Genomic DNA, 12,738 nt, shown 5'->3' with positions numbered 1-12,738 from the left:
CATCTGCTTTCTGCCTGTCCCCATGCACAACAGATGACATGGCAGAATTCTGAGAGTGGCAAATGACAGGGGGTCGGGGCACTCACCTTGATGAGCCGGTCACTGTTGGCACAGTTGTTGATGATAGACAAGGACTGCTGGAATCTGGTCCCCCCGATGCCAACAACATCGGCAATCAGTTGGCTGACGGAGATAATGACCTTGGGTGTACACAAACGTGAGTGTGTCAGTTCACCTTCAACTTTTTTTTTCTTTTTTGGAGAGATTTTTGCTATAGGGCGCGTTTGTTTGCCAGAAAGACAGAGAGAGAGACAGAGAGACAGAAAGTGAGAAATCACCCCCCAGGGGGGATGGCCACACTGCAATCCCTTCTCCTCCATTCTCCTCTTGAGATCTTGGGCACTCACGCACACATGCCCGGTATGAGTTTAAGCCACTGGGTCCGGGACTTGAACCGCGGTCGACTACGTGGGAGTCCAGCAACGTAGCCATTACACCAACTGCTGGCCCCTCACTTCACCTTCAGGTGAACTACTCAGTAGGATGGTATGTGCATGAGGATACTTTGAACGGGGGTCACTCCAGTGCAGGAAACGATGTCTGAGCTATTTTTCTCATTTCAGGAATTATTCCAGAAAGTGATTTTGTTATCCTTAAGAACATTGTTGGCGGGACCAGCAGGTGGCAGGGTGGTTGGGGTGCTGGACACTCCCACATGGCCGACCACGGTTTAAGTCCTGAATCTGGTGGCTTGCTTTCTCACTTCCTCTCTTTCTCTTTCTCTGCCTCTCTCTGGTCAAATTAAAATAAATGCATAAATAAATAAAATTAAAAAAAAAGAACATTGTTGGCAAAGAAAAATGTTCATCAGGAGAGCAGAGAAGAATGAGAATCAGATAAATCTGCATCGCTTTAATAGTTACTTACCTATTACCTTCCATAATAAAAAGAGAGACCTTATTATTTTTGGGCTGTAGGAACAGTCATGACACATTTTTGCATAGAAAAAAAATAGAAAAATATGTCATGACTTTTCCGACAATCCAGTATTTACCTTTGCAGTTTTGGTTTGAACTTAACAGGTTTTAAGTATTCAACAGGGAGATTCTCCTTTGCATGTTTTGTTGGAATGAGTACATATTAACTATGCAATGGGGGGCTGTCTTTTTCTGGGTCCATGAATGCATCACTATTACCCATTACCAGTTGTTTGAGCTGCAATAAAACAAGGAGGTTCTCCTTACATCATCCTTTTCCTTCACCTCATGCAGGCACGATCAATTATTATGAACTCAATCTCCTCCTCTTTCAACCTCACCACCCTAAATTTGACAAGTCTCCCTAGCTGAGGTTTAGCTCCCCCTAATCTGTTCTCGACACTGGAGTCCAGGAGATTCCTTCAAATACACAATGGGAACCAGCAGATGGCATAATGGTTGTGTTGCTGGACTCCAACGTGGTCACCTGAGGTTCAAGTCCCGGACCTGGTGGCTTAAAACTTACGCTGGGTGTGTGTGCATGCATGACCAAAATCCTAAGAGGAGAATGGAAGAGAAGGGACTGTGGCATGGCCATTCCCTCGGTGGGGGATTTCTTGCTTTCTGCCTTTTCTCTCTCTGGTGAGTGCACGTGCCCTATAGCAAACAAAGAAACAGATGCTTTCCAAACAAAAACAAAAACAAAAACAAAAACAAAAACACAATGATTTGGATATGCAGCAAGGTGTCCACCTCAACTCATTCTCTCCCATATCCTAAACTGTACAGTAAGGCATTCTCCAGTCCCCTGGGAGCTGGGCCTTTCTTCTGGTACATTCACAGCCTGGAATGTGCTCAGCACACTTCAACTGCTAGCACCTGTTCGTCTCTCACGGTCTCTGGAGGAAGCCTCCTCTGGTCCCCAGAGCCTTCGTCCAGGTGCTCTCCAAGTGCCCTCAAGCTCCTCTATGACAGCACTGGTCACCCTGCACTGCGAGGCTTCAGGCCTGTCTGCGACCTCCATTGGACTGTCTGCTCCCTGAGGGTCAGGAGGGGATCCTGTTTTGTTCATGGTTATATCCATGAAGTATACAGACAAAAAACCATGATTAAAGAATAAAAGAATAAGTGCAGAGAGAGAGAAGGGACTCTTGCTATGTGTGTGTAAAAAGAAAAGTCTACCTAAGAACACCTAAGACTTGTCACTGTCTTGCCTGGTTCTCACAGGAGAACGTGGCTGTTTTAACTCTGGATAGAGAGCAGATGTGTCAGTAGATGGAAGATACAAAAGAACTTTGAACTTTTTGTATCTTACCAAGATGTTTGCTATTAAGAATCCTCACATAGTTCCTAATATTTCTTTCTTTCTTTTTTTAAAATGGCTCAAGGGCACATGTGCTGGTGGGACAGTGATGATGGGGAGAGAGCACCTCCCAATGGGGCATGGCTATGCCACAATCCCTTCTCCTCTATTTCTCCATTCTGCTGGGATTTGGGGGATGCGTGCACATATGCCCAGCATATTTTTTAAGCCCCCAGGGCCGGGATTTGAATCACAATTGGCCATATGGGGCCCGGCTCCCTTAACCACTAGACCACAGGGCTGGGCTGGTTCTAATATTTGATTCAATGGAATTTCAGTCAGTCCAATATTGATTCAACATTTAAATGTCAATTGAGGAGAAGAAACACATCTTAGATGAGGATTTTAAAATAAACAAGCCAGTGAATCTGACTTTCCCATTTAACATCTCAGGGACAGACCTTGCAGAACTTACGATACGGTAAACAGGTACATGGGATACTCCAAGCTTTCTTGCTAAAACGGGATTCCGTGGAGTGAATCTGCATTGGAAATCTAACCCACGTACTTGCAAATGTGTCCGGACAAAGGACTTCTTCCCCGTGTAGTCGAAGTTGTTCCGCATGAGGAAGTAGAGCAGCTGCGAGGCCTCGGTTCTGATGGAGCTCAGCTTGGAGTTGCAGCACTTGAGGATCTCATAGCACAGAGCCGCGCACATGTCTGCTCTCCCTTCGTAGAACGCAGAGGGGAACTGGGTGGGACACCAGGAGGCAGAGAAACCACAGGAAGTCAGTGTGTGCAACGGTCCCTGCAGCTCCAGGTAGAAGGAGAGACACGTGGGACAACCAGTTCTGACCCTCACCGACGAACCATCTTACCTTGTAAATTAATGACCTTAAGGCAGTGAAGACACTCTTTAAAGCTGTTTCAGACTGATGCTTTTGAAGGAAACACAGGTAGACATCAAAAACCTTCTTCATGAGAGGATTGTGGCCATGCTCAGCCAAGAGCTGGTTCTGAAAAGACACATGGACAACTTCTTTAATGAGACGTACCAACATCTGTACTAGATTTCGATGCTGAAGCTCAAAGGTTACATTTTCCAACTATTAAGGTAATTCATAATTTAAACAAACTGCCAGGAATCCTCTAGGCAAGTACAGAATTCTCTTAAAGAACAACTAAATCTATCAATAAAATGATGCTTTGGAAATGAACTCCCAGACAAACTGTAATAGAGTTTAAAGGCCCCCCGGTGCTTAGTACTGACTGGACTTCTATTTCTTTACTTATTTTTACTGTACTCCCACATACAGAAGTGATGTTTACGGCATACACAGGTGATGTTTATGGCATCTTAATTCCAACAGAGAAGTACCATTATAGGTGTTAGCTAATTAATGAGAAGGACCTTCTATAAAACAAGTCCTCTAGAAGTGGTTTCCACCCCTACCCCCAGGCTTCTTAGGCATTCTATGATGATATGAATAAGAATGCAGTTTGATAAGCCCAAAGGTCAAGTACCATCTATCACACTTGTAGATTTGTACATAAACTGGGTCTCAGCAATCTCACCTGTAAAACTCTGATCCTAAAATTGACTGCATAGCTGTGAAGACTCTGGTCAAGTGTAGGAAGCTTCTGACACATAGTTTGGTTTAGCTTAGTAAGCTGTAAGTAGTAGGATTTTTACTATCTCATGGGTTTTACTTTGTCCAACAAAACAAGAGGACCACAATTGCTTCCAGTCATACAGGAAGGTTTCCTCACCACAGCAGAGACTTCACACACTATTAAATACGTTGGAAGTCTGGTTGGCTGAAACTCCCAGCCATCACCAAATACACACTGCAGATAGGCGTGCAGCCCAGCAAGACTCTAGCATGAAGCTTCACATCCAAATGTGCATGACACTAAGAGCCCTACCTTAAATATGCACGGACCTCACTATACAAAAATGCGTGTGGGGGTGGTGGTAGGGGGCAGGATTGTGTGTGTGTGTGCATTTTGCACAAGTAGACAAAAATGACTGTGATCACAAAAGTGCCAAGAGGCCAATATCTCAAACTGACCTTATAATTTGGCCAAGGGAAAAGAAATAACTTATGTCCAAATAATTTTGCTACATATCAAATTATGGTTGAAGTCACAGTTCCAGGGTAAGATTTACTTCATTTTATTATAAGAGGAAAATTCTTACTCAAGGAATGGGTTTTGGTTTTTCAGGTCCAGTGAGTGGCAGATGACCACAGCTGGCAGGACACCTGGAATTCACAGTGATCTCTGGATCGTGGAATACTGAGGTACCATATTGAATTCCATCACGTGAGCGAGGAGCAATTGAATGGGCAGAAAATGTGACTAATTAACCAGGACATAACTCTCAACCAGGAGCAGCTGTTCCCCTCCCAGTTGCTTTCCCTGTTGTTCTCTGTGAATGCCATTTTTCCCAGAAGCCACAGTTTGGAAGCCTTGCTTTCCCGATGCCTTCACCTCCCTAAATATGGCCGGCCTCAGGCTTGGATGAATCCGGAAGTGAGCTTTCACTTTCTTCGCGTTCTCTGTGGGAGCTGTCCAGGAGAAATGGTTCCTACAAAAACTGCCAACACCCCAATCCTGCTGTTTGAACCAGCCCTTGTCTCCAGGTTCTAACTACCTGAATTAAATTTCCCCTTCTTTCACTCTTTCTGATAAAGGCTTTTGTTTCCCATTTTCAAGATTTAGTCCTCTTGGGCACTAATTTCGACACCTGCTTGCAGGGATGAAGTGAAAGCTTGTTGATATAAAGATGTAAATAACCCTCATTAAAAGAGTAAAGCACCATCAACCCTGGACACAGTTTTATTTACCAGCTACTTTCCTTTATTTTCTAATCTGTTTTCCTCTGGTGCCTCCTCATTAATTAGGAAGCAATATACACTAAACACAAATAAATCTTTGAATATTCAGAAAGGCTCAGGGAGGGGAAAAAAATTCAAAACAAAATCACCTTTAATGTCTCCACTCAGAAATAATCACAGGGAACAGTGCTATGTGTTCAATTTCTCCCTGGATGTCCCTGTAGACTGTTACTTAGGATGGGAAATTTTCATTCAGGAAATTAAATGTGATGTTAGACTAATATAAAGGTACAATTTATTTCTAGCAATAAAGGAGAGACTAATTCTCCAGGAGTCATCTGTCATAGATTCAGGTTTGACTAGTTTTTTTAAAAAATTATTTAATTTTATTTATTATTATTTTAAAATTTGCTACAAAGCATGTGTGCTCACCAGAGAAAGACGGAGAGAGAGCAAGAGAGAGCAAGAGAGAGCAAAAGCCGCCAGGTCCAAGACTTGAACTGCAACCAGCTGTGCGGGAGTCCAGTGCCCCAACCACCGTCCCACTGGCTGGCCCCAAAGTGTGACTATTCTAACGCAATCTCATCCATTGCTTAACCCAGGGAATAGGCCTTTCAGGGAATGACCTCAACATCGGTCATTTCTAAAAATCCAGAAACACAGAGCCTTGGGTGCTAAAATGGGATATCTGAAACGAAGTTTTATTTAAGACAGCTAAGTCTTTCTGAGCCATATGGCGTTTATTTTCATTTAGACGCTGATTTTAGAATAACATTAAACACTGCAGCAGAGAGAAGAGCTGTCTGGGCTGCAGATGTCTGCCAGTCACTGCGATGGCCTTCACCTCGGGTCTCTGCAGAGCTGGCTTGTGGTTGTGGAAACCAGGCCACGGACTGCCTAGCAAGACAATCATCCATGCATGCCTGGCCCTTCCAGTTTCCACCACACCTTATGATTATATATATGTATGTTTCCTTACTGCATAGCTCAAATCAAGAAAAGGCACTAAATGGAAATGCCAAAGACATCTCAGGTTAAATTCGAGAACTCATTACAAGTATTACAAAACTGCAAAGGTTGAGCATTGCTGGTTTGGGATTGTATTAAAGAGACATTGTAAATGAGCCTCAGAAGAACCCTGCTTTCTGCATGTAACCGCCACAGTCTACGTGACTTGCCTGTCTATGTATTAGGTGAGAGCCCACGTCAAAGTGCCTAGAGTCTGTGGCACCTGAGAAGTGCTTGGAAATTTTCTTCTTTTCTTTGTATGAGAGATCACTCAAATACTGTGATATTTACTCAGCTCAGCTCATTGCTCCTGTACGCACACGCAAACGTACGTATACGTACACACAGATGTATGTATACGTATATGCAAACATATGTATACACACACAAATGGCTGAATGGACAGAGGAGCTGTGTAGTGACCTTGGGCCGATTTCATATCTAGTCTCAGTCTCAATTTCCTCATTGTAAAATACGGGATAATTAAACCTACTAGCAAGGGCTGCAGTGCAGATGAATGCTTGAGGCACAGAAGGCCCTCCATAAATAGCAGGAAGCTAATAGAATAAGAGTCAGCAGTTGAGGTTCGAACCTTTTCAACATTTTGTCTTATTAAGAAATGAACTTCTGCATGATCTTTGGCAACTTATTAGATGCAGTCTGTGAAGAGGGTCCACCGTGATGTGGGCTTGGGCAGATCACCTCAGCCCTCCAGCTCACTCTTCCCTGGCATCTTAGTCCTCAGACCCGTTACCAGGGACCAGAAAGGAATGGACACAGGGAGAAGAGCTTCCTGCTAAGCTGGAGTCTGCATGAGCTCCTACTCTATTCCAGGCTTGGGGTGGATGTTCTTGGACGCTGCGCCTCAACCTGGGCCTACCTCAAGCTTGTAGAGTAGGCACGAGCGTCACGTTTCAGGTAAGAAATCAGAACTACGAGGTTCTGAGTGGACCAGCCCAAGGCTGAAAAGCTGGCTGATGGTGGAGCAGGGATTTAAAGCCCAAGGTATTTCCATGCATGTTATCCCAAAGTTGACTGGAGAGTAATGTGACCCTTTCAAGGGGTCATTCCACCTGAAATTTTCAAGAGCCCTTCTGAGGTAAACCCGACTTTTCCAGTCTCACAGAAGAGAAATCTTAGCCCTGGAGACATCAATGACTTTCTCTAAGACATTCGGTCCATCATTGCCACAAGCAGCTTGTAGTGAGAAACCATCAGATGCTGTGGCTTCCTTGGGAACCAGAACCATCTGGAGGCCAGACCCCTGGAGATCTGGGGACCTCGACAACTGGCCCCTTTGTATTAAGCAAGCAGTTGGAAGGGGCTGCTCAGTGGGACCGTCTCTGTTCTCCTGGGTGCCGCCAGGCTGCAGTTGTGATGCGTGTGCCCTCCCCTCATAGCGTGATGCCAGCCTGGACCTGCCCTGTGGCCGTGCATTTCCTGCTTACTCCCATGACAGGGCACAGCAAAGAGTGGAAGAAAATGTTGCGACTGCTTTTCTGAACTTAAGGATCCGTGGGCAGCACAGATGCAGGTGTGTATGACCAAACATGCCCATTCAATGCCTTCACTGCCTATTTCCATTAGAATTTTTGCTACAGGGCGCATGTGCTCACTACAGAGACAGAGGGAGAGAGAGAAAGCAAAAAAACCACCATCCCCCAGGAGGGATGCCATGCTGCAATCCCTTCTCCTCTACTCTCCTTGGGATTTTGGGCATGCATGCACACCTGCCTGGCATGAATTTTAAGCTGCCAGTTCCACCCATATGTGGGGCCCAGATTTTTTTTTTTTTTTTTTTTTTTTTTTTTTTTTAAGAGATTTTTGCTATAGGGTTAGTGAGCTCACAAGAGACACATAGAGAGGGAGAAAGTGAGAAATCACCCCCTGGAGGGATTCCCATGCTACAGTCCCCTCTCCTCCATTCTTTTCTTGGGATCTTAGGCATGCACACGTGCCTAGCATGAGTTTCAAGCTGCTGGTTCCAGGACTCAAACCATAGTCAGCCATGTGGGAGTCCAGTGCCTTAACCACCATGCCATCTGCTGGCCTCTCTATTTGAATATTTAACTAAAAATGTTGAAAAGAAAACAGAGGTGCCAAAATATCTTGTGCAGTTCTAAAAGAGCCTTTGTCCTCAAGCTCTGGCACCTGGTATCCCCTGGAGAGTTTATGACCCACTAGTGGAGGTGGGTCCTAAGCCCCTGCATTTCTAACAAGGCCCCAGGGCTGAGGGGGAGCCAGCCTGGAGACCACACTTTGCGAGCCACCGCAGCAGAGGCTCCATGTAAGAAGACACTGCATCTCTTATTCTGTCAGTGTGCACTTCCTGTCTTCAAGTGGGCTCCTCTAATGGTTCAGGAGGACACAAGTGGTGGCCACTAAGGAGAATAAAGGCAGAGTACTGTAATCACCGTGACATTAGGGCAACTACGTGTACTCTCCCTATTAAAGACACATGCTTTACGAGGAGTGAAGTTAGGGCAGAAAATGGCTTGGTTATATTTCCTAGTTACCCTTGCTGATAAATACCCTGGTTCAGCATTCATAGAATATTAACATAATTCCGTTTCCTCTTTCTTTTTTTGTTTCTTTTAAGAGAAATTTTTGCTATAGGGTGCATGTGCTCACTGGAGAGAGAGAGAGAGAGAGAGAGAAAGAGAGAAATCACCCCAGGAAGGATGGCCATGCCTCAATTCCTTCTCCTCCATTCTCTTCTTGGCATCTTGGGCACGCATACACATGTCTGGCCCAAGTTTTAAGTCGCCGGGTCTGGGACTCAAACCGTGGTTGACTATGTGAGAATCCAGCAACATAACCATTATACTGTTTGCTGGTGCCCTGTTTCCCCTTTCTGTGGTGGAAACGGAAATAATCATTGGGCAAGAACGGGAAGTGTTCGGATCCTAAACACATCCTAAAAGGCGGGGCTGAAGACTCCATCTCCACCTAACCTGACTGCACCTGCTAAAACTTAAGACCAAAAGAACCTTTCACTCTTGCTCTGACATCCTTTTATCATTTAGCTTAGTATATATAAAAAAAGTGAAAAGATGGATTCCTATTTATTGCCCCTCCCTACATAGAAACCCAATGCAAACTGCTCTGATGTCCCCGGGATATACTTACAGACATTCGAGGCTCACATGCCTGATTAGGTCCTCACACTGAGTACCCTTGAGGGGTCAGGCAGGCCATGCTTCTCTGCTGTGCTCGCCTTGAGACGAGCCAAAGACTGCGACGCTGTCTCCGAGCCCACCGAGCCTGCCAGCCAGGTTAGCTTTATCTGATTTCAAGGCACTCGGGTCACTTACCGCGCGATGGTTTCATCGATGGAGCTTAAGCGCGAACGGTTTCCTTACCAAGCAAAACCAGTGGGGGACGTAAACACACAACCAAGTACGTTTGTGCTGCTTGAGCTGAATAAGCAGGACAAGGTGAGAAGACACAACTCCGACCGTGATGGGCTGCTCCGTACAAACCTTAAATGCCAGTGTGAACAGAGAGAGCGTGTCCAGGGCCGTGAGGCAAACCTCGGTAGCGATGTTGGCTTCGAGTAACGACTGGTGGAGGACGTCGGCGTCCGAGTGGCCATAGCCTGCGTGAACATAGCACAAGGTCACTGCCCGGGGCCCACGCAGCTGGGCGGGCAGGACAGGAGCGTCACAGTCAACTTTTGATTATTTGTAGAGGCTCACATCTGGGCCTTGTCTCCCAATGTGCCTTTTTTTTTTTTTTTTTTTGAGGCTGAGGAGAGTAATAATAGTATTTCCATTCAATTTGAACTGTCTCAGCTCTAGAAGGGCGTTAAGAGCAGCAAACTCGTTTATTAGGTGCCATGTGCCAGCCATGAGTCTACGAACTCATGGATTATCTCATTTACTCCCTCACTAGCCCCGGGAGTAGGTACATCATTAAACCCATTTTGCAGATAAGGAAACAGAGGCATGGGAAGCCTAAACCACTAGTTGAAAGTCATACGAATGAACACCGGAACCAGAACCTGCCCCAAGACCGGAGTCAGTCCATTCACTACAGTCAGAATGGCAAGGGTGCTGAGGGAGGTTCGGGTTCTTGAAGCTTCCCACGTGGCAGGCGGCAGCACGGCGCGGGAGTTAAGAAAAGGCGCCTGAGCCAGGCTGCTGGTCACTGGTCCAGCTCTGCCATTTCCCAGTTGTATGACCTTGACTGAGCAAGTCATTGACCTCTGTAAGCCTCAGTTTCCTCACCTGTACAGTGGGGATAATAACAGTGTCTATTTCAAAGGGTTGTAGTGAGGATAAAATTAGTATTTGTGAAGCTCCCAGAACAGTGCTGGGCACACAGCGCTATGAAACTGTTAAGTCAATAACAGAGGGGTCGATATTCTCCGCTAAAATCGCAAACCATAATCAAGAGTTGACTGCATTGCTAATAGTGTTCTACTTGCTTTCAAATGCATAACAAGCCACTACGTCTGAAAGAAATTTTTCAGGAAAGGGAAAGACTGGAAGAATCTGTCACTTAAGTTGAGCTTAATCACACGTAATTCCAATAGAAAGGGCAAGTTTCAGCATGTGGCTGCAGAATCAATGGAGCACTGGTTCGAGATATTAAATTATGAAATGGTATGCATTAGCAGAACTACATACAGGGTGCGAAGAGGCTGCAGGGTTGATCTAGATTACATGGAAAGATGGCAACATCATACACCATGGAATGTCTTTCTCCAAGGAGCAAAGATAAGTTAACACTTGCTAAATTAGTGAATTTTCTTCATACTCCAGAGAGGAGGACATTTTGTAAACAGATCAGGAGAATAGAGAAGAGGAAATCTAAGGAATGTCTTCCAGGCCAGTCATGGGGAAAAACACCAGAATCTACACTCCGAATTCCTTATCATGGCCTCTGTCTCAGAGTACCAATTATTAGGAGAAAATAAAGTAACTAGCATGTCATTCTGACTTAATAAATGTTAGAAGTATAGAATAGTTTGAAAAGGGTACAAAAAGCTTTATAGAGCTACAGAGGTGCTTTAAAAAAAAAAAAAAGATTTTTTTTCCCTATTGGAGAGACAGAGAGAGACTGAAAGCAAGATATCACCCCCCGCCCCAGGAGGATGGCCACAGTGAAATCCCTTTTCTTCCATTCTCTTGGGATTTGGGCACTCACGCACACGTGCCTGGCGTGAGTTTTAAGTCACCAGCTCCTGAACTCGAACTGTGGTCCACTATGTGGTAATCCAGTGACATAACCATTATGCCATCTGCTGGTCCCTAGAGGTGCTTTTTAAAATATGGTGAAAGCGCTGTACTTTTACCCACTGCTGCCTTGCTTTTAGAAAGATGGTTGGTCCTGAGGTCTCATGTCTGTAGGTCACGTACACGCACTCGACCGCAGAGGTGACGCCTGCCTCTAGGGATGAGATGTAATGCTAGTTTTATTTTTTTTTGTTTTTGCTTTTCTGTGTAAATAATTTCCCAGAGAGAAAAAAGCTGGATACTTTGAAGCACTAATATTAATTGTGCTGCCTTTATGTAAGCCAAGGCATTATTTTTCTGGTGTAGTTTGGTAAGATAGAGAGACAATAAAAAGAAAAACAGACCGATGATTACTGTTAAAGTGATCACAAATTGTGACAAGGGGGGTTAAAAAAAGTAACACCTATTATTAGGCCAACCAAAATGATCACCCAGGTCAAATGACCTTTTATTGAAGACTGCCATTTAATTGAAATGAATTTTAGTCTATGGTTTTTATTTTTGTTTTTAATTCTGCTGGAAGGCTGTATGCTCAACAGAGAAATAGAGGGAGAAAGCACCTTCCATGGAACAGTCACACCATAGTCCTTTCTCCATTTCTCCACCCTGTTGCGATTTAGGACACGCACACACACACACACACACACACACACACACATGGGTGCGCATGTGCGCGTGCGTGTGTGCAACCCATGTGTTTCTCAAGTTCCTGGCTGCAGGGCTCAAACTGCAGAGCTAGCTGTGTGGGATCAGGCTACCTCAACCACCAGGCCATGGAGCTGACCCAGGCCATGGAGCTGACCCAGGCTGGGTTAAATTTTAGCAAGGAGCTTGCTTTGGTCAGTATTTCAATTTCTTCTCTGTACGGAACTGTTTCTTTCCCCTTTCTAGATAACCTACTGGGTAAGTGCGACCAGGTGACTGTTCGAGACGAGAACGCTACACAATGATGAAATCCCACAGGTTTTACCCACTGCTAGCAGAAAGCCTGGAACACTTAAAGAATTAGAATTTGGTGATGTGCTATTTTTAGAACACATATACTCAATGGGATATGCTAATTAAGTTAATACCCAATTATGTATGCATGTATGGAAATTGGTCATGACGAAATTTCTCTAAGCAATGACACACCCACAGGCCCTTTCTCATCTATCTAAATCTCCTTTACCATAAGTCAGGTTCACACAGAACTCTGTCTGCTTTTGTCTGGGTCTTACGGGAAAAGAAATGGTTCCTTTTTTTTTTTTTTTTTTGGAGAGGTTTTTGCTCTAGGGAGCGTGCACTCGCCAGAAAGACAGAGAGAGATGGAGAGACAGAAAGCGAGAAATAACCGCCCCCCCCCCCCAGGGGGGGTGGGCGCCCCGCCG

At 45.0% G+C, this 12,738-nt stretch overlaps 1 protein-coding gene across 15 annotated transcripts in view; it reads right to left on the bottom strand.

Annotated features, from left to right (window-relative positions):
- The window catches only part of DOCK9 (dedicator of cytokinesis 9), a 275,356-nt gene that overhangs the window by 50,044 nt on the left and 212,574 nt on the right, over nt 1-12,738 (bottom strand). For all 15 annotated transcript variants that reach the window (XM_027776290.1, XM_027776287.1, XM_027776288.1 and 12 more), the window contains 4 exons: nt 9,611-9,726; nt 3,159-3,296; nt 2,849-3,031; nt 87-200 (listed from right to left, as the gene is read on the bottom strand). In XM_027776290.1, coding sequence (XP_027632091.1) covers nt 87-200; nt 2,849-3,031; nt 3,159-3,296; nt 9,611-9,726 — 551 coding nt within the window. The remainder of the gene's footprint in view (nt 1-86; nt 201-2,848; nt 3,032-3,158; nt 3,297-9,610; nt 9,727-12,738) is intronic.

The sequence above is a fragment of the Tupaia chinensis genome, unplaced genomic scaffold (genome assembly GCF_000334495.1).
Source record: "Tupaia chinensis unplaced genomic scaffold, TupChi_1.0 Scaffold000057_1, whole genome shotgun sequence".
Taxonomy (NCBI): domain Eukaryota; kingdom Metazoa; phylum Chordata; class Mammalia; order Scandentia; family Tupaiidae; genus Tupaia; species Tupaia belangeri.
The sequence above is the reverse complement of the archived record's forward strand: the minus strand, read 5'-3'. Positions and strand labels throughout refer to the sequence as shown.